Source organism: Oryzias melastigma, linkage group LG1, assembly GCF_002922805.2.
Source record: "Oryzias melastigma strain HK-1 linkage group LG1, ASM292280v2, whole genome shotgun sequence".
In the NCBI taxonomy this organism is placed as follows: domain Eukaryota; kingdom Metazoa; phylum Chordata; class Actinopteri; order Beloniformes; family Adrianichthyidae; genus Oryzias; species Oryzias melastigma.
The window spans coordinates 1,407,351-1,429,588 of NC_050512.1; the positions used below are offsets into that span (position 1 = coordinate 1,407,351).

At 41.1% G+C, this 22,238-nt stretch overlaps 1 protein-coding gene across 9 annotated transcripts in view; it reads right to left on the bottom strand.

Annotated features, from left to right (window-relative positions):
- Nucleotides 1-212: 212 nt before the first annotated feature.
- pnpla6 (patatin-like phospholipase domain containing 6) overlaps nt 213-22,238 on the bottom strand; it is a 51,035-nt gene continuing 29,009 nt past the window's right edge. For 3 of the 9 annotated variants that reach the window (XM_024259452.1, XM_024259449.1, XM_024259450.2), the window contains exons 20-37: nt 22,097-22,210; nt 21,941-22,016; nt 21,716-21,865; nt 20,795-20,858; nt 19,643-19,811; nt 19,377-19,559; nt 19,178-19,296; nt 18,601-18,757; nt 17,254-17,370; nt 17,112-17,181; nt 12,050-12,166; nt 9,916-10,032; nt 6,583-6,731; nt 6,341-6,493; nt 6,142-6,258; nt 3,491-3,578; nt 2,333-2,481; nt 213-1,493 (exon numbers count right to left, since the gene is read on the bottom strand). In XM_024259452.1, the coding sequence (XP_024115220.1) occupies nt 1,419-1,493; nt 2,333-2,481; nt 3,491-3,578; nt 6,142-6,258; nt 6,341-6,493; nt 6,583-6,731; nt 9,916-10,032; nt 12,050-12,166; nt 17,112-17,181; nt 17,254-17,370; nt 18,601-18,757; nt 19,178-19,296; nt 19,377-19,559; nt 19,643-19,811; nt 20,795-20,858; nt 21,716-21,865; nt 21,941-22,016; nt 22,097-22,210 (2,184 nt within the window). In that variant the 3' untranslated portion in view covers nt 213-1,418. Of the gene's footprint in view, nt 1,494-2,332; nt 2,482-3,490; nt 3,579-6,141; nt 6,259-6,340; nt 6,494-6,582; nt 6,732-9,915; nt 10,033-12,049; nt 12,167-17,111; nt 17,182-17,253; nt 17,371-18,600; nt 18,758-19,177; nt 19,297-19,376; nt 19,560-19,642; nt 19,812-20,794; nt 20,859-21,715; nt 21,866-21,936; nt 22,017-22,096; nt 22,211-22,238 lie in introns of all 9 variants that reach the window. The other 6 variants (XM_024259451.1, XM_024259453.1, XM_024259456.1 and 3 more) reach the window with 6 other exon arrangements.

Below are 22,238 nucleotides of genomic sequence, written 5' to 3' on the forward strand. Positions count from 1 at the left end.
CGGATGGATGGATGGATGAATGGATGGATGGATGGATGGATGAATGGATGGATGGATGAATGGATGGATGGATGGATGGATGAATGGATGGATGGATGAATGGATGAGTGGATGAATAGATGAATGGATGGATGGATGGATGGATGGATGGATGGATGGATGGATGGATGGACGGATGGATGCATTTTATCAGTGGACATAAAGTCTCAATACACGTGATGCAGATCTTTTTTATTCTCCAATATGTATATCAAATTATAGTCTCGCTGTATTCCGTAAACGTTCTCGTCTCAGGGATATCGGCAAATATGACATTTTCTGACACATCACCTATGAAGGAAAACCTTTGATGTTTCAGTGCAAAAACAGCTAAAGCCAAGTTAATCAGAGTTAGACCAAACTTCTCCAAAAGTTAACTCAAATGAAAGTCTGTCAAGCACTGAAGTTTGGTGGAAACCACTTTTTAAAAGAATGCGAGATCAAAGCATCATCTTGAAATGACTCGTGTTCACATTAATAAGAACTTGTCTTTATCTAGAGCAATTGAAGAGTTCAGTTTACCGCATATTTTCAGTGAGTTTCTGCCTGCTGAAGGATGAGGCTGACTCATGTCTGCATATCATCTATAGAAAATCATTAGTGCGGTTTGAATTGATCGTTTTGAAAGGCAAACTCTCAAATCTGTTTTATGATGCATTCAGAGGTTATCGAGTTATGTAAAATTACGCAAAAACAGTCTGTGACTTTGGAAAAACAACAAAAAAACAAAAAGAACAACACTTGTTTCTTTAGAACGTCCATTCCAAAAAGAAACATCACACTGTTTGTTAAGAAGCTAAAAGCTGTTTAAACAGATGAATTAAAACATCCTCCTGTTGTGCTGTCAGCGGGGTTTTCTCTGCTTCAGTCAGGTCTGGTTTGGTTTTCTACAGCAGAGCATCAAGTTTACCAGTTTATTGTTTTCAGTCTCTTCGTGTTCATCAGCTTTTCTTCTCATTTTCTGAAGAATACAGTGATTGTTCTGTGTAAATATGATCCCCCAGCAGCTCAGCCTCAGTTTATTCAAAGTCTCTATAGAATGATCAGAACTTCTTTTGTCCTTCCAGACCCCGAACATTACAGTCAAGCAGACCTGGTCTTTTGGCGTTCGCTCCTCCCTCGTGTCTTTTTCTCAAAGTCTTATGAATCTGAACTCTCGTGTCATCACACCCACCTGCATCATCAGTGTGGTAAAAGCTACAGTTAAAAACATCTCATTTCAGTAGGAAACCACTTGGTGCAAATACAGTTATCAGCTTTGAAAAGATAAGAGTGTACCCAGAAAAACTGAAATATTTTCCAGAGGCTAAGGATGGCCTCTGAAAACCCACGATGGCGGGATTGTTGGTGCGACCGTCGGGCGTCTCCAGGACCTCCTGTTAGCAGTCTGACACTTCAGAGACGTTGGAGTCACTGGTGAGTTTCCTGCGTTTCCTCACAGACTTGTCCTCATCCTGCAAACACATTTCAGTTTGATTTATGGATGGGAACTTTTAATATTGCAAAGAAGGAAAAAGAATCACACTTTGTTACTACCGTATATCTCACTATCAAATAATAAAAAATGGTCTTTTTGGTCAATACTTTGTAGTTTGTAGAATAGATACATTCCAAAAATCTGTCCTGCATGAAAATATGGTTCTTACAGTTATTGGAGCTGCTAACATGCGGTAATCTACATAAAGTGGGCGTGTTTCACCTGCCTTTTCCAGAGAAGGAGCTCAACGCGTTTATGTGGCCAGAACTCCTGAACAATGTTGCTGTGAATGTAGGCGTGGTCTGTGTCGGCATGGAAACACTGCTCCCCTTAGGGTTGCTGTAACGTGAACTGATGCTCTGTTTTATCTAGTGCTGCCACAAATTATTATTTTGACAGTCGACTAATCACCGATTAGTTTCTTCGATTAGTCGACTAATCGGATCATGCACAAACTGTTTAATTTATTAAAAATGCTGTGATTCCATATTTGCTCAGAAATTACATCTGGTCATGCACAAACAGAAAATATCTAAAATAAATCAATCCCCGTTTGGATTGTTTTTATGCGTTTTTTGTCAAATTATATCAAAGTTGAACATGAGGGAAAAACAACTACAATTTTGAAGGAATTCAGTTGAAAACCATCACAACTTGAGGAAAAACACTTGAAACTTCCAGCTTATGTACCATATCATGTGCTGCTGTTCCTCAGGAAGGATTATACCTGAGTTTAAGGCCTGACAGGCACTTCACAAAAGGTTTTTCTATGTGAAAACCAGCAACTAAAGTTTTTTTGTGTCTGTGTGTACTAACAGTCTGGAAGATTCCATTCTGGGCCCACTCTCCAGGGGACTGATCTTCAGGGTCCTCCGTCTCATCCTCCTCCTCCTCCTCTCCTTCCTCCTCTCTCACCGTGTCCATCCCATCCTCCTCATACTCCGTCAGATAGTCGGACTCCTCTGCTGAAAACAAAGAACAAATGATGAAGAGAACATCTCCTGGGGATAGCGCTGGCATGGAGAAAATATCCGAAAATATCCTAGAGAAAACAGAATTTTTCAAAACTAAAAACCTTCAAATGTTCCACATTACGACCAACAACAGAGTTTTACATTTCACAGATTCTAAAGAACTGAAAATTGTCATTTGTTCAATTTGCTGCTTCAGGAGGTCATTATTACTGAATTCTAAAGTTATTCCAATCAAATACATCTTCAAAGGTCAGATTACATTTGAACATAGGACCCTTACTTTGTAGAAGCTTAAGAATTCTTGCATCCATTGAACTTTTTGGAGAGTTTCTGCTTGAACTTCTTTGCAGGATGTCAGAATAGCCTCTCAGAGCTGCTGTTTGGATGTGAACTGCCCCCTCCCTTGTTTAAAAATTGTTTAAAAATGTTAATCTGCTTAATAAACTGGAACGTTCTTCTGCAGAAGTTTCTCCTTTAACTGAACTCACCTGGTTAATTAATGATCACAGGTGTCTAAGATTGATGTTAGTGATCCAAAGAGACACAATATCCTCCATGAGTTTCATTGAAGAACAGAGAATTTGATCTTTTTGACAATTAAATATAATTTGAATAATCCTTTGGAACAGACGGAATCGTCGTTTCTTAGTGTTTCAACAAGGCTGTTGAAACTGTATAAAGGAGGAGTAGTTCTGCAACAGCAGTTACAATAGAATGCCAGAATATTGCAGATAAAATATTCAGCACTAACCAAGACCATGAGAAAGTAGCTCTTTTTGTAATAACTAATGGGTTGTGAGCATTCAGAGAACACCCCTGGTGTGTATACGCTTCCGTTTACGGAAGCAGAGAGAGGTCAAAATGTTACTTGGAGTAACACTGAGTTGTTTTGGTGTTCCCTTTATTTTTTTGAGCAGTGTAGTATAACAAAGACCTTCAAAGTTGAAAGGCTGGACTTACACCTCCAACATACGTGACTTTTCATGTAAAATATTTGTACCTTCAGCACCAACATAGGTCTGGACCGGATCTATCCTGGACACAATCTCTGCAAGGTCAGTGAAATCAGCGCCGGGACAGGTGACGATCTAGGAGACAAATTTTAGTTCTAAGTAAATAATTGCAAATTAGATGGTGAGAAATGAAACACATCACTTAAACAATATCTGTGCATGAGAGTCAGTCATCCATCCATCCATCTGGACCGGGTTATGGGGGCAGCAGTCTAAGCAAAGATGCCCAGACTGCCCTCACCCCGAGACGTCTCAGGCCAGCCGAGAAACATAGTCTCTCCAGCGTGTCCTGGGTCTTCCCCGGGACCTCCGCCCAGTGGGACATGCCTGGAAAACCTCACCAGGGAGGCGTCCACGAGGCATCCGGATCAGATACCCGAACCACCTCAACTGGCTCCTCTGGATGTGGAGGAGAAGCGGCTCTACTCCGAGCTCTCTCCGGGTGACCGAGCTCCTCACCCTATCTCTAAGGGAGCGCCCAGCCACCCTCCGGAGAAAACTCATTTCAGCTGCTTGTAGTCGGGATCTCGTTCTTTCAGTCACGACCCAGAGCTCATGACCATAGGTGAGTACTGGAACGAAGATCGACCGGTAAATTGAGAGCTTTGCTTTCTGGCTCAGCTCTCTTTTCACCACAACAAACCATTGCAGTTACCACAAAATGGCGGACGGCGCTCCAATCTTCACTCACTCGTGAACAAGACCCCAAAATATTTAAACTCCTCCACCTGAGGCAGGCGCACTCCACCCACCAAGAGAGGACAAACTACCTCTCTCCGGTCGAGAACCATGGCCTCAGACTTAGCGGTGCTGACCCTCATCCCAGCCGCTTCACACTCGGCTGCAAACCGCCCCAATGCATCCTGGAGATCCCGGCTTGATGGAGCCAACAAAACAACATCATCTGCAAAGAACAGAGAGGAAATCCTGTGGTCCCCAAACCAGACCCCCTCCGGCCCCTGGCTGGCCTAGAAATTCTGTCCATAAAAACTATGAACAGAACCGGTGATAAAGGGCAGCCCTGCTGGAGTCCAACATGCACCGAAACCAGGCCCGACTTACTGCCGGCCATGCGAACCAAACTCCTGCTCCGGTCGTACAGAGACCGGACAGCCCTCAGTAAGGCTCCCTGGACCCCATACTCCCAGAGCACCCTCCACAGGACAACACGGGGAACGCAGTCGAACGCCTTCTCCAAATCCACAAAACACATATGTAAAAACTCGTAAAATCTCAGATCACCAGTGCAAAGAAGTGGGAGCTGTTTGGCTGTAGCGATCCCTGATGGCAGCGGCCCCAAACCTTTTTCAGGCCACGGACAGGTTCATATTGGAAAAGGACCGGTTCAAATTGGGCAATTTTTTCCCGGACCGGTCCAAAGTTGGCATTTATGAGGTCATGGTTTATGAAAATTTATTTTCAAAAGAAAATTTCACTGCAAGAAATTTTGTTCAAAAAATTCTAAAAATAGTAGATATTTTTATGGGGATGATGAAGATTCAATGAAGCAAAGTTTTAGATTTGTATTTTTTTTGTATTTTTATTGTTCTTTGAAATCAAATTCTTTGTTTTCCTCACAGGCTTTTTTCTCCCCGAGGAAACTTTCAAAATATGTTTTATTGTTTGTTTTTTGCATTTAGCGTTGAGCTACTAGCTTAGCAATCCAGTTACCCATGTAAGTAGCTGCTTTAGGTCACGTGATCCAGATGGGTGTTGTGAATAAAATCCAGAAGTCTTTCAAAGTAAAACTTCCTTCAGGATCAGAATATGAACGAAGTGGAAATATTATCACATTTATTTATCCTTTTTTTTTCTGTGGCTCGGTACCAAGTGACCCACAGACCAGTGCTGGTCCGCGGCCCGGTGGTTGGGGACTACTGCCTAGTAGGATCCTTCTCCATGGCGTCACCAAACTCATCCCGGGAGTTTTTGCCTCCACAGCAGCCCAGGCCACAGCCCATGGAGTCCTAAGACTCCTTCTTCAGCTTGATACCATCTCTTATTTTTGGTGTCCACCACCAGGTTCAGGTATTACCACTGCAACAGGCACCAGAGACCTTGCAACTACAGCTCCGAACAGAACCAGAGATCCCAGAGGTGGAGAACATGGTCCACTCTGACTCATTTTCACCCTCCTCCTGCACCTGTTTGAAGTTCCTCGGATGTGAGAGTTAAAAACATCTCTGACGGAGCGCTCAGTCGGATGTTCCCAGCAGACCCTCACAGTATGTTCTGCCAGGTCTTTCCGGCCTCCTTCCCTAGCAGTGAATCCAACTGACCAATCAGATGCTTCAATAAAAGTAGGTGGAGCCCGCTGGCCCCCCATGTCCAACGTTCAACATCTGATTGACAAATTTTGCATAGCTGGCTTTCAAGTAGCAGGGGTGTGGCTCTCCAACAAGCTCATTCCTGATTGGTGAGAGCGGTTGCCAGTTGGTCAACATTAGAAACATTGACGCTGACAGAATCAGACTAATTGCTGCTTGCTGATGTTGTCTGGCTCCAGCATGGCAGCATTTTTATCATCAACGAGATTACAACTGAATGGAGTTTATTCAGGTCGAGCTGGAAGTAAACCATTTTCTCTGGCCGTCACGATCACTCTGTCCAGTCCTCTGAGGATACAAGTTCTCCTCACATCGGTTCTCTTGCAGTCATTGTAGTCGGCTGAACGGTGGTCCCTCAGCATGTTCTCGATGATGTCGCCTCGAGCCCAGCCAGTGAACAGCAACTTGCCATGCTGGTAGCCCACATCCTGAAACACGGGTTTGTTAAAACATGGGGGGGATCTATAGCAGCAGTTACAAAAAGAATGATATGTACAGTATGTTACTCACGTAGATTTCATCAAACTTCCCGAAGTCCATCGTCTTGAAGCGGTCTATCGGTGGTCTGATGTACTCACAGTAAGCGCTCTTCTTCACCACCTCCAGCTGCCGCACACAGGACACGTACGCCAACCGTGACTGGATCTCCGCCATGTCTGGAACCTGTGGGAGCAACAGTTCCAAATCTTTCACCTTTTACACTTCAATACCTTTAATCTCAGACATAATGCTTTTATTTGGGTGTTGCTTACCTTTACTTTTTCTGCCCAAGGGTTGATCCGTTTCCACAGAAGCCACCAGCCAGACAGGCTGTCGCCATAGTTACAAAGGTCAGTCTCATCCTGACTACCCACATCGATGGCAATGACTGTTCTGGCCCCTGTGTTCCTAGCAATGTCCGCTGTTGGACGTGGAATAACAGTTTTCACACCCATGTGTGCAGACAGAGTCAGACAAAATCCAGCAGCAAAAGGATGAGGCTGTTTCTTTAAGAAGAGCTTTCAGCTCACTATGCTGAGCACATTAGACCATATTGAGGAAAGATACTCTCTCCAACCAACAGCGGTCAGGTTATTGCCTCTGGGGCAAAGAGCTTTTCTGTGGTGATTGGGGTTCTCTAAGTGACCAATCAAGACCATCTACTAAACCTTCTGGGATGTTAACAGAGAAGCTAATATCCTCTTTAAAAACAAGAACAATAACGTCGTTTTTTCATTTCCTACAAACCTCAAATATGTTCTCAGTTATATTTGCTGCTGCATTTTATCCCAGACAGAACAAGGGAAGTGTTCTTCTGAAGACCACATTGATGTTGAAAGCAGAACACCTCCTTTTAACTGCAGAGAAAATCCAGAAGCCTGAGACTTCCCCATTTCCAACTGATGAGGATTAATGGTCCTCAGACAAACACGATTCCCTCACAGTCTAACATGGATGAGACACTCAAGTTTCCACTGACACAAACAACAAATAACATTACACTTCCATCAGTGTGACAATAGGATATGTGGAGTTCAGTGACAGCATTACAACATTGGATTAGGTGGTAATATAGTAAAGATGTTAAACATCTAGACATCAGACTACATCATAGTCTTTAGTCTGCTTTGACTTTGAAAACAGGAAGACTGCCTTTGATTTTGTCGTGCTACTGGTATGATGACAATTAAGTATTCTGTTCTATTCTTTTGGAACAGGAACCTAAATACCCATTTTGATTTCATTTACAGATGTAATTTTGAAGTGAAGTTATTAGACATGTCTGTCACCCAACTCCACAAGTGAAGCTCACAAAATGACAGTAACCATCATAAAATGACCACAGAGCCTGTTGACTGATGTAAAGAAAGTGCATCAGCTGGCCATCAAATTGTTATCATGTTTTATGTTGTTTTGTGATAACACCAGGCTGTTTGATCAATTCATTCTGTTTTCACAGCAGCATTTTGTTAATCCTACTATATTGTTGTTGTAGGTAAACAACAGGCTTTTTTCATCCTGTAAACCAGAAATACATCAGGATTTTACATGACAACGTTCCAGTCATCAGTCTGTCTGTCTTTAATATAAAAACAATACGTCGAATTTAACTCTGAATAATGGTACAGCTTTATCAAATTTAAATGTTACAACATTTGTTTTATCTGTAAGATACATCACAGATCTACGACACATTACTGTAATGTTTGAGCACCAGCAGCAGCATCTGCTTCAATGTGTTCTGGTTTCAGAGGAAAAAACTCTGTTCAAGAATTTATCATCAATGGACATCTGTTTGTATACAGTAAAGGTCAAATGATTAGCCCCCAGGAAACATGGATCAGTTTTCAAAATAATAATTGCAAATGAGGAGAAAATTAAAAAAAAAAAATGTCTGTAGTGTTTAGATCCTGATTTGAACTTGTACATCATAAATATTTAGGACACATCAAGCAGGCTTGAGATGATCAATTTGTTCAATCAAGATGGAATGATCTAAAACAGAGGCATTCTTTTGTTCAATCTGTTACAGCCACCATGTTTTACTGCAAAGGATTGCAAAATAAACCAATTTCAGTAAAAAAAATAGAACTTAGTCATATAATTATGGAGATGTTTGTTGTCATTCAATAACCAAATGTACAAATGAACATTTAAAACCCCACTCCAATTTATATCATCTTCTTGAAGCATTTTTTCTAGTAATAAAGGACATATATGAAGAAGATTAAGATTATAGTTGTATTTGTGAGTATTTATTTATTCAAGTCTTTGTAAATCAGGAGCAGACAGAAGAAGCAGTTTGAAAAAGATCATTTGAGTAACAGAAATTACACTGGGTGGGCCACAAACTCCATGCTACAAGCTCTCAGCAACAGCGAGAGAAAGAGGGGGCGGGGTGGCTCCACGCCAGGCATAGTTTGGGGTTGCTATAGTAACTGCAAATTTGCCAAAACAACCCCAAATATATAAAAGCCTGAAACTGTGTTGACATCAAATGCAATTCACGCATCGGGGCGTTTCACTGTTAAGTCAATGGTATGTGATCTAAGGTCCTGCGGCGAGATTTGAGCGTCAGGAAAAGTGTCTGTGAGATTTTTATGTCGGAAATGTAGATTTTAGCAAATGCCCAGCAAGTGAAGCTGGGCCCAAAGATGTGTGGTGAAGGCAGTGGAGGTTTTGGGTACGGGCGGCCGCCCGGGGCTGCAATTCAAAGGGGGGGCGCTACCTCAGCGCTTGGAGACTAAATAGAACTGTGCCCATAATAGAATGCAATATATATATATATTTTTAATCAGTCATACTGTGACATTCTGTTACCTAAATTTTAATATAGAAATAAAATTATGAATTTTTGTTAATTTTTGTATGAAATATAAAATAACTAAAAGTTCACTGGGAATGCTTTGTAAACATATCCAAAGAAGATTGGAGAGGGTCTTTAAAACAGACGAGTTTACAACCCAGATCACATTTGGATGAATATCTGTTGAATGAGCTCGAATCAATCTCCACACACAGAACCCAAAATTTGAAATAACTGGGACTGAGTTCCCTTCCGCTCTCTTTAGGGTCCAGATGACTCCAACCACATATTGATGTGCGATTCCTTCCATGACAAAGGTGGACAGGATTTTATGTCTGTCATGGACATTAGTGAAACTCAAAAATCAGTGATAAAAAAGGTTCAGTGCACTCTCTTGTGGGGTCCAGATGACCCCACTTTTAATGTAGACAAGCCGAGAAGAGCGGAGGGGTTACGAGATGAACCTCTACATAGTGAGAAACTGTCACAGAGGCTAAACTGATGACGTCAAAGTGACAAAAAAAACTAAATGTGAAATCTAAACAAAACCTTCAAAATGTGATGATGGTTATTCCAATTCAAATCTTTATTGGTGTGATTTTTTTTTTCTTTTAAACAAAGGGAACTAATTTTTTGACCTTTACTGTATACATAAGCACAAGTAACCGATCAACCCCACAGTTAACTAGTTGCCCGACACTCCACCTCCTTCTCCTCTGGAAACAGGGGGGACAGACACTGATGGTGATTTTGGGGCGTATGCTGGGGTGCGGTGGCAGGAGCGGACACCTGTACTTGCCTGGCAGGTTGTTGATGTAGCCACCGTCCATTAGCAAGTTGCCATCTTTGGGGTCGCAGAGAGGCGGCAGGTACCCTGAGAGGGTCATGCTCGCCCGCACATAGCGCCACAGAGAGCCTGGCACACCAGGGAAGAAGGGAGTGGGACGGAGGGGGGGATAACATCTCAATGTTGGCTAAAAGTTTCCTATGAGTGTCCACACAGAAAGCAATCCAAACGCAGGAGACCAGTGCTAGAAGGCAGCTGATCCCTGCAGAGGCTGGACTGCCGTGCTGTCATATAAACCTCACTAGCTCACACAGAGAGCCTGCAGAAAGTTAATGACAATCATCATTCAAAGAGACAAGTGGTTCCAATCTCCAAACTATGTCATCAACAAAAGCATCGTTCTTACGATTTACAGAATTATCAATTAAGCACAATTGGCCTTTTTTTATAGACTACAGGAAGATGTTGATATAACAATGCTTGGAGATCTTTCAGAGTGAACATTGCAGAAAAGCAAATAGCCTACCCAGTCCTGCAGTGCAGCAGTTAGCCAGCAGGGGGCAGAGCAGGCCAGATGCTGCATGGGTTGGAAGGATAAGTAGCACCACTAGGAAAAGCAGGGGGTGCCAATGTGTATGGAGTATGTATGAATGATGCGGTGTGATCATCCTACAGATGTCTTCTGTCTGTGCAGGGAGCTAACATGTGCAACAGCAGGATCCAGAACACATTTCCTCAAATCAGGATCTATATACGGGAGGATACATGATCCCACACACCTTGCATGCAGGTAAGAGGGGAGAGGACAGGTGCTGGTAGATAGACTGAACATGATTATTTCAGAGATGATTGAAATGAAACAGAAGTAGGACATGCAGAGTTGCAGTGCTGTCCTTCAGGCAAGTAAGTTCTATAAAACACAGATCACAGCAGCCGAACACGCATGATGTAGAGTTTGTAGAAACACTAAGACCTGCAGCACCTCAACAAACTACTGCTCGTTTTTACTTGTCACCTATCCCTAAGTCAAACTCTAAATGGTTCCAAAAACGAGTTTCTTTTAAAGAACCTAAGAGGGTACCAACAAATTACCCAACCAGTAAGGCCAAGTGGGCCCCGTACGGTTTAACAGTGGGCACAAAATGTGGACCCTGATTGGGTTTGTCTACAGTTTATATGGCGACTTCACCTGTGTTTTCCCACAAAGAATCAGTGGATTATCCTGCTACGCTAGCCAGCTGCCTGTGGACAGTGTAGCATGCTAGTGAGCTCTTCTGTAGCATGCTAGTGAGTTTCTCTGTAGCATGTTAGCGACCTCTTCTGTAGCATGCTAGCAAGCTCCTCTGTAGCATGCTAGCAAGCTTCTCTGTAGCATGCTAGCAAGCTCCTCTGTAGCATGCTAGCAAGCTCCTCTGTAGCATGCTAGCAAGCTCGGCTTTATCAGATAGCAAGCTCCTCTGTTTTGAGCTAGTGAACTCCTCCGCAGCAAGTTAGCATGCTTCGCTGTATTGAGCTAAAAAGCTCTGCCGGATTGAGCTAGTGAGCTAGCCTATCCACTGAGTGTCCACTTAAGTCAATGTGGGCAAACACAGGTGAGGCCATCACAGAAACTGTGAGCAAACCCATTCGGGGCCACATTTTCTGCCCACTTTTAAACCATATGGGGTCCACTTGGTCTTGCTGGCTGGGTGATCACTGAAGCAAAAGAGCAATGAAGCATGAGAACATTTTAAGAAATCTGTGGTAAAATAATCATTTCAGCATAAACACTAGATGACCATGCATCTGTCTGTGACCAACACATGGTGAGACATGCAAAGCCCGACATCCTATGAACAAGGTACAGTCACTCTGGATTTGGGGGAACCTCTAAGTAAACGGAGGTGGAATTGACTAATAAAAGGGAATGGGGCACTTTAATGAGACACGAGAAGCCCAAAAAGGGGACTAATTATTCATTCTTAGGACATATGTTGTATTAAGTCTTTCCTTCCAAACCATGGGCTCCCAATGTCCACCTGCTCAAAGTTGGGTTAGTTATGTGTGGGAGTTTGAGACAAAGACGAGGGGGGTAGATCATTTTGATTGATTGTCAACTTAGGGATGGAAGAAGGAGGTTTTTGTGAGCGGATGTTTAAAATCTGACCTGGGACATTGTTAACATAGCAACCATCCACAAGCAAGTGGCCATCCTTGGGGTCACACAGGGGAGGTAAATAGGGGGTGTAGGAGGCGCTGGCTCTAACATAGTGCCAGACACAACCTGTCGGGAAATGGAAATGGAGAAGTCGGAACACATCACATATGAGCCTGAGTCCACGTCAGAGATGGAACAAAAGAAAGAAAGGACAGGAAGAGAAATGCAGGAAACAGAAAAAAAACCTCCAGCGCCGTGAGGAACTCAAGGGTCCCTTGTGGAACAAAAACAGTGATAAAATGTTGATTCGCTTCTCTATGGATGATGTTCTTCTAGGCTCCAAAACCCAAGCTCTTGTTTAACATGTATTTTAAGCAGAACTAACTACAGTGGATGTGGACGCCTTTGAACGAGTCTTAGTACCTGGTAAATGAAAATTTCACAACATTTGACTATTTTTGGACAAGTCCTCAATACATTTATCCATGAATTATTATGAAGAAGCGTCTGGTTAAGATCATTGAATTACAGAATTAGTGCAGTTAGAATGAGAAGCTTCATTATCAGTGTACATTGAGGCACAACAACGTTTTGTTGGCAGCAATCTCAAATGTCTGGATCAGAAATGAAGTTAAGGAGAAGTGAGCAGAAAGAAAACACTAAACTGTGTGAGTCAAAATAAGAAAGACGAAAAAACAAAAGAACCTTTGGATGACTGAGTGCTCTCACTGCGACCATCAAATATAGAGACCAGGTCTGGACTAGGTCTGGGTTCATTACATCGATTAATCGATTTGAATGGATTTAAGCTTATCAGATCAATTATCAATTCATAACAGTATAAATCAATTTAGCACATAAAGCTAAAGTCTATTAGCTTGATGCTAAAGTATAATAGAATTTCCCATAGGACTGCTAATGCTAACGCTCGTTCGACCAAAAAAAACATTGCTGACTAAATAAACATCTAAATAAACTCACAGACATGAATTTCATGACTTTTAAGGAAATATTTTTAAAGAAACCATTTGTGATCTAAAACAGTTTTTTTTCTCACACTTTCTTCTTCAATAAGGTGTAATGCTATAGCGCTATCACCACCTAGTGTCCAAACTGAAACGTCCTCCAGGAGAAGCAGAACAATGTTTCTAATGTTAATGATCTGAACATTTTAGTTAGAACTTCTCCTTTAGAGAATCCATGTAACTCTGGATGATATTAACAATCTCATTATTTCACTGATACATTTACAGGATGTGAACTGGATCAGATTAATATGAATATATTCACAACATACAGTAGATTATTCATGTATTTCTAAACAAATGAGTATAAATATGTAAACTCAAAATTGAATTGAATAATCGAAAGAATCGGGGGGAAATTGAATCCATTCAGGCTCTTGTGAATTGAATCAAATTGTTTCTTGAAATTATAATCGATACCCAGCCCTAGTCTGGACCATCAGGCTCAAAAGCAGTAAATAACCATGGACCATCAGGCTCTTAAATGAAGCGTTCCAAATGACTGGACATTTGAACACATTCTGTACGTAAACTGCTCCTCCATTGCTTTTATTTTGGCTTTATTAGTGTCTTTTACTCTTTTGATTGCTAAAGCACCTCGGCAGGATGACTGCCTTTGATTTTGTCGTGCTACTGGTATGATGACAATTAAGTATTCTGTTCTATTCATTTGGAAGTAATTTCAGAAAGTATAATGCAACATGATGTAAAACCTACTAATACATTTATAGTCTCCAACAAACTCTGGTGAACACAGGAGCATGAGTGAGTAGTGAGTGCAGAGATAACTAATCAATTTCATTAAATCACTGAAGAAAAAGAGACTTTCAGAGTTTACATAGACTGAAAAGAATCATTACTGAAAGGAAAACTACAGAATGCACTAAAAGAAATGAAGACGCAGTGTTTCAAAAAGTTAAATAGAAAGGTTGTAAAAGATAAAAAATAAAGAAGGAAAGAGTGTTCTGGATCCTACATGCTGACATGAACATGGAATGACTCAGGATTTTACAGCTCATTTGTAAACAATGAAACCCAAGTCTCTGTCTACAGGAGTGGGACTCAAAAAGGACAAATACAAATGGCATGGAGACAAAACAGTGAGAAAGGAGTGAAAGATGATCAATGTATTTTAGCGAAGGCAGAAAGAGATCTGGACAGACAAAGGACTGATAGAAAGCACGACTACAGGTGAGTAAAAGGCTCTGCTCTACCAGTTAGTTCATAGACATGCCAGCATGCAAACATGTGAAAGATTCACAGATTCCCCGCAAGAACTCTTCAAATCCAGCTCTAGTATCAGCACTCACACTGACCTCACATTAAATACTATCAGTTCTAAAGAATCGAGGCAAAGACCACAGAGCCACTGGATTTGTAGAGTTCCTGGAGGAGGGCATTGGAGCTGTCAGACAGCAGCTGGAACTTGTTATGTTAAGCACTGCAAATGAAACAGAACATATTTTCACACAATCCAAGGTTCCTAAATCCCCTTCTGTATTTGTAGATCAGAAGTGAGGATCTCCAGGTCTTGAGGACACTTTTCTGCTAGTTTTTGCATTACTCACTGCCAGTTGCATCAAACCAGTTAGAAGCTGTAAAAATAAAAAAGTGGTCCTCTGACTGGGAGTTGCACACTCGTGTCCACAATCCTGAACCACGAGGCAATTCTAACATTAATAATAGATCTGAGAGGATACTGAACTACAATCAACAAATGTCTTCAATATTAATGCCTCTTGTGGAGTGTTTTATTACTTTTTATAAACTTTTCTTGTAATAAAGTAAGCATATTTTTTTGTCTGAAAACCTTTTTCCACATCACACTTGATACTTGGTCAAGTGAGACCAAGTAAGAATTTGGGCTGGATTAATCCGATTTTTTTGGCCAATCTGAAATCTACTGGGTTTTTTAGGCTAATTTAGAGTTTAGCTAATATTTTAGCAGCAGGCTAACGTTTTGACTTATTTTGTTTTCTGAGGATTTTTAGGCAGTTTTGGAGTTGAGCTAGAATTTGAGCAATGAGCCAATTTTTTTGGCATCTACTGAGGTTTTTTGAGCTAATCTGGAGTTTAGCTCGTATTTAAGCAACACAGTAAATATTTTTGCAAAATTGGCATGTGTTTTGGGGGATTTAAGGAATTTTACTATAATTTTTTCAGAAATTGAGGTCAACTTCCGCGCTCTTTCATAGTACATAGAAATTTCCAGTCTTTTAGCAAATTTAACATTTTGCCAATAGATTTAGCATTTTCAGCAAAACCTTTCAGCAGTTAAAGTAAATTGTGCCACCGTTATTAGCAAAAAGCTTCAGCATCTTCAGCGACTGCTTTCAGCAAAAAGATTCACGCTAACATTATCAAAGCTAATGTAACTTTTCGAGTTACATTTACATGCTTTGTTTTCTTGTTTAGGGGTCTAATAAATGATCCTTTTAAGATGCTAAATGAAACTTTGTCCAAAAGCAAAAGCACATGCAGCAGTACACTGTAGTTTCTATTTATTAGCTCTTTGCACATTAGGAGTTTAATGGATTAGTTCTCTACAATTCAAGCAGTGTAATTAAAGCCTTTATCGCCCGTATGACCTGGATGGGGTCTGCGGGTTTTTGGGTTGTCCAGGTCAGTAGAGGGTTGTATAGAGGGGCAGCTGCATCTCAACAGGAGCGCAGGTGCGACTTGCGGCGACATTAAATATGAACGTGTGGCAAGTGTATCGTGAACTATTTGTTAAGATAATCAAAGTTACACGCATTTATGACAAACGGGTGACGCCATCGTATGGTGTCCTTACGCCACACGAGTACTGGCTCCTTACTGACCCCACACAAATGCTAATGCATGGAGTGTGCGTGTGATACGCAAGTGCCTGTAGATTGTCCAAACAAACTACACTCTAATTTCCTAATTTCTAACCCTTTCCTGCCCCTATGGTTAGCCCTTCAAATGGAGAGTTATGGAAAAATATTGTTTGTGTCTGAATTCCCTCCCTAATCCCTAACTACTAATAAAAACTATATAGTATAGTAAATATAGTATATTTAGTGTCCTGGATTTTAAAGGCAATTCAGACCCGATACAACTTTTCTTTTGCTTTCTAAATGCCAGATATGACGTTATCAATTTCACAAAATCAAAATTGAATCAATATGAACATTTTATGGCGTTTATTTATGACTCCACTATGTTCTTATGGTGAAAATCTGGATGGTTTGTTAAAAAATTACATTTAAACAAGTTTTTTGTTTTTTTTTTTGTTCAAAAGTGCTTGACCACAATGCATTGTGGTCCTTATTGACTAATCTAGTGAGCATTGATGCACACTAGTTTTTCACAAAGACTTATGGGAAATTTCTAATGCACTTGATTTTGAAATGAGTAGATTTGGAACACATTAGAAAATGGTGAGAGCACTATAAAGGGAGAAGGGGGAATTCAGACATAGCCAGTGTCTTCTAACCTGGACATTACTTCCGCTTGATGAAGACATTAAAAGTTGCCGGTCATCTACGTTTGAGATTAGCTGCCAACGCTAGGAAAATACATGCCAACCTTGGTTCATTAACTTTAAAAAGTCACGACAGAAAACAAAAACTATATTAAGATTTAAGTCTAAACGTCTGTGCTTCAGAGCACTCCCACGTGAAGGAATGCGTTTCTTCTCCACGCCGCGAGTCCGATGCCGATCACCCTACAGGCAGAGGGATGGTCAGCTCTAAGTCGCCATGGCTCCTACTTTACTAACAACTTTCGGCTTCAAATGGAGCAAAAGGGAGGAGCCATAGGGGTAGGGAAGCAATTTAGATTGGCACTTTCTCTCTTTGACTATGACTCTTTGACTCTGTGACTTTTATATTTCAAGCTGGTCACCTTCATGTTTGACATTTTTTTATCCTTAGTCAGCCCGTATCCATCAACAGTTGAGACTAAAGTTTTAGATGTTTTAGACTGTCTTACAGTCTTTACAGTTCGAAACCTCCTTTTGGCAATACATGAAGTAATAAGCCGGGAAGGCTATAAAGGGGTTGAGCTCAGCTGCCACTCACCATCCTGGTGAACGCGCATGGATGAGGCTGTAATGTCTGTGGTTATGTTAAAGTATGGAAGCCACAGGTCCTGGAAACACAAGATGTTTTAATGCCACAAACTTCAAAATGAAAGGTCTAACTACAGAACGTATGCTCTCACCTCTATCTGCTTGTCCTGGAACACTTTATAGATGCTGGTGTTAAAGGCCGAGCCAGAAAACATGGATGTAATCGGGTAGGTAAGGTCCAGGACTGTTTTAAAGACCGACTTCATAGCCTGTTCCACAAGGCAAGGCAAAGAGTGTATTTGTATAGAACATTTCATGTACAAAGACATTTCAAAGTGCTTTACATAAACATTACAATAAACATTCTAAGGAAATGATCATTCAATTATTTTTTTTTATTTTGATCATGAAATTCTTAAAAGTGATCATTAAAATATACTTTAAAGAAAGTAACAAACATAGATAAACAATGTGGATTTAAACTTTTGAATATATACTAGTCAAATTTCACATTAGAGTGTTTCAGCAGATCTAATGTTTTCTGGAAGTCTATTCCAGATCTGTGGAGCATAGACGCTGAATGCAGCTTCTCCATGTTTAGTTCTGACTCTAGGAACTGATAAAAGACCAGATCCAGATAACCGGAGAGGTCTGGCTGGTACATACTGGGTCAGGAGGTCAGTCATGTATTTTGGTGCTAAACCATTCAAAGCTTTATAAACCAGTAACAGAACTTTAAAGTCTATCCTCTGACAGACAGGTAACCAGTGTAAAGACCTCAGAACTGGACTGATGTGGTCTACTTTCTTGGTCCTTGTGAGAACCCGAGCAGCAGAGTTCTGAATAAGCTGCAGTTTCCTGATGGATTTTTTTGGTAGTCCTGTAAAAACACTGTTACAGTAATCAAGTCGACTAAAGATGAAAGCATGCACTAGTTTCTCCAGGTCCTGCTTAGACATCAGATCTTTAATCCTTGAGATATTTTTGAGATGATAATATGCTGATTTAGTGACTGCCTTAATGTGTTTATCAAAATTTAGGTCTGTGTCTATCACTACACCCAAGTTTCTGGCCTGGTTGGTAGTTTTTAGTTGAATAGATTGAAGCTCTGTAGTGACGTCTAACCTTTTTTCTTTAGCCCCAAAGACAATAACCTCAGTTTTGTTTTTGTTTAATTGAAGTAAGTTGTGACACATCCAGTCATTAATGTCCTCAATGCATTTACCAAGAGCCTGTACAGGGCCTCGGTCTCCTGGTGTCAGTCTAATATATATCTGTGTGTCATCTGCATAGCTATGGTAACTAATGTTGTTGTTCTTTATAACCTGGGCCAGTGGGAGCATGTAGATGTTAAATAGAAGTAAATATCAGGCAAAGGACACACACACACAAATCTAAATAGCTGCAAGCTTTCCAAAGTGCAGCATTTAAGGGCACATCTTTTAGTTTGGAAACACGTATGTGACTCAAAAAAGAAAATAGAGAGAAATCTGCTGCACCTTTGACCACTCTCTGGCTCTTTGTTTGGTTCGAACAGCACTCCTCTCTTCAGCATACAGAGCACCAATGAAAGAGCCGATCGACGTCCCGCCCACGATGTCGATAGGAATCCCCGCTTCCTCCATGGCTTTTATCACACCTACATGTGAGCAGCCTCTGAGGAGGAAGCCCACGTTATGTTTAGAAACAAACGATGCTAGCTTAAAAGCTGGTCAGCGGAGCACGTTCTACCCCAGGGGTCCACAAACTACAACCAAATGTGCCAAATATGTCACATTTGGCCCAGCCCTCCACACTATTGGAAAGACCCAAGACCCACACAGAATGGAACTTTTTATTCCAACCTTCTGCAGTCTGAACTATGACGGGAGAGGAGAGACTACTTTTTCTTATCTCTGTATTATTCTTATTCCTTTGTATGTTTTTTGGACGTCCAAAACTCTTTAGCTCATTCAGCTCTTAAAATATTCAGCTTTTTTGACTGTTTAGAGAAGACCATCCGAGAAGAAAACAGTTATGTGGCCCTCACAAGAAAAAGTTTGGGGACCCCTGCTCTCCCCGAATAACCGTGCTTACCTGGCTCCACCCCCACCCAGCACTAGAGCGATGCTGTTTCCGGTCAGGACTCGGGCCAGCCGAGAGAAATCGCTGTGTCTATCTGCAGTTTTCTCAAAAACCTTCTCGTATACCTCCCTCTGCCCAAACATGAGAAACACACAGGCGTCATCCATAAACACCACAACCGAAGGGGCAGTGATCAGAGAATCCTCTCTACCAGTTTGTTGGGACTCCGTCTGGAAAAGACCCGACGAGGACATTTAAGGTGTAGGTGCCCGGAGCACCAGCTGCGCATATTTAGCCACTCCACCGTCCTGGACGGGCCAGGACCGTCTTCTCTGTGCAGAAGTATCAGCTGTTTCAGAGCCCGCACTGCTGTGTTTTCAAGCATCTGCTCCAGCTAGACCAAAAAAAAAAAAAAACAACAACAAACTAAAACTCAGCTGCTCTTTCTTTCTAAACCCCCAGTCTGCTCATACATACTTCTCCCAGAGAAGGTTCCTGGTCCCCCAACCCCACAATAAGAATGCAGTCAGCCTGCCGGATGCAGCGCTGAGTCCATGGGGTCATGGTGTTGTCAGTCTGGTACAGGACGATCCGATTGATGTCCTCCTGCTGAGCCAGCCAGCCAGAGAGACGGTACTCGTGAATACTGAAAGTGTGGAGAAATAGATGGAGAAGTGAAGAAACATGATTCTTCATTGCAACATTCATGGGTGTGACATCTTTTTCAGCACCAACATAATCAATGTATTCTAGTAGATTGTGAAGGAGAAACACAATCACAACCTACTGGAATTATCGTGTTAACGGTTGAAAAGTTTCAGTAGGTTAAAGCTTTTGTGTTTGAGCGTCACAGGTGTTAAAGTTTAAGCAGGAGTGCTATTAGAGCACGTGTCAAAGTCAAGGCCCGGGGTGTAATTCTATCTGACCCTCCACATCATTTTATTCTATTGTTATTAATGGCCCGATGTTATCTAGAACTTATTTCTAACTTGCATAATTTAAAATATATATATATATATATATATATTTTTATGTAGAGTAAAATATTGAAAGTTATTTAAGGTTTAAGTTGATTTATTCTGGAATAATATTCCTGCCTTTTTATTATTCATATTTGTGGTAAAAATTATATTTTCAAAGCTTTGAAATTGACATTTTGATAGCTATTTAGAATATTTTGACATTTAATAGGATTTTTTAGGTTGTTTTGGAGTTTAGCTAATATTTCGGCTACATGCTAGCTGTTTTGACTGACATAAGTTTTTTGGGGCATTTAGCTATTATTTTAGCTGGATAGCAGAGTTTTCAGCTTTTAAATTCAGTGATTTCAGTTTTTAACATTAGCTTTCAATTTCATCATTTTCAGCTGTCAGCAATAGCATCTACAGTGGCCAAATTCATCTTACAGCATTCACACTAGCATTATGGCAGGTAATACTATATATCTAGTTCATAATTATGTTAAAAAGTTACAGTTTTAAACTTTTAAAAATGTGGTTTTAGAGTGTTCATAAATGTTTATCCTGTTCGGACCGCGACCTGAGGTGTGTTTTGGCCCTTTGTGTGATTGAGTTTGACACCCCTGGGTTAAAAGGTTGAAGTTATTCTTTAATTAGTGATTGAACTGACCTGTCCAAGGTAGAAGCACCCAAGCGCTCTTTGATGATGTCACTGGTTAGAAGCAGAGTTGGCCCTGCAGCCACCAGAGGGAAACCAAGAAGAGCATCAAGAAACAAATACAAGAAGCCTCAAAAGAAAAATCACAAAATCTAAAAAGCAGAGTCCTTAAAATCCTGCAGCAGTCATCTTTTGATATGATTTCAAATCATTATTGATGGTCTTTTAATTACGATTAAGCAGTTTTTAGCCAAAATCAAAATAACACATTTTCTAGGACATAATTCTGCAGAGCGGCAGGAGTTAATCAAAAATTCACCTCTGAGTTATAGATTGGTGTGGAACTATGGGGTCAAATCAGGATCAGCTTAAACTGAACGAAAAAATATATTGAAAACTTGAAAAATAGACATTGTAACTAAAAAAGAAAATGAAAATTTGAAAAATAAACATTGTAAATTTGAAAGATAAAAAAAAGGAAAAAAATGTTTTGAAGGTTTGAAGGTTTCTCTCTGAACTGACGGTTCATTTAACCTATCGTGATGATCTCTATTTATATCGCTTTCCTTTGCTGCCGCAGTGCCGGCTCAGTGACCTGTTGTTGTGTTACCATGACAACACGCCACACTTTGTATTAAATACGAAGTTCGGAAAAGTGATGCGAACAAAGTACTAAAAATCGTCTGAATATTTATTTCTTTTGGGAGTGACCATGGTACTAGTGGAACAGAGCCTGAAGAAGTGTGCACAATCAGAAAATATGCACGCTGTGGAAGCTGGAATTGTCTGATGAGAGGTGAAAGACTGTTGCTTCACCGAGTCTAATTTTGTTGCGTTAATAAATATTAACTTTTTTTTCATTAATTCCACGTTAACAACCCTAGAATAAACACTTTGTTTTATGTTGTGTGGAAGAATGAAGGAGGAAGTTACCTATAGCACGGAGGGCATGGCTGAGCTCCAGGTTAAAGGCATTGATGGGAACGTCGTCACACACGGGCAGCACAGCCACAGTGGACAGGTTGCTTGCAGGGTTGGTGACATCTGCACTTGACGCCATGCTGGGCATGCTAAGAGCTGAACCTACAAGTTAGAAGCATATAGGGTCAAAACTGTAAAAATCTAAAGACACAACAACAAATCTGAAACCAGTAGAACCTGAGAACGGCCCACGACCCTGCTGCAGGTTCCCCAGAATCTTTTGGCCAAGCAAGTGAATCAACCTGGTCACCACCTGAAGACAAACACAAATGTGAGTGTTGTTTTTGTAGAACACACAACTGAAGGGAATGTTGTAGTAAAATTGACAATGACCTGAGGGTATCGTCTTTTGATGTTGTTCAGGGTTCCCTCCGGCAGTTTGACCAGCTCTGTGTCCCTCACGGCGTGGACCGTGGTGGCTCTGGGCTGCCGGGTCAGCGCCTCCACCTAACACATCAAGCAGGACAGAAGAAAG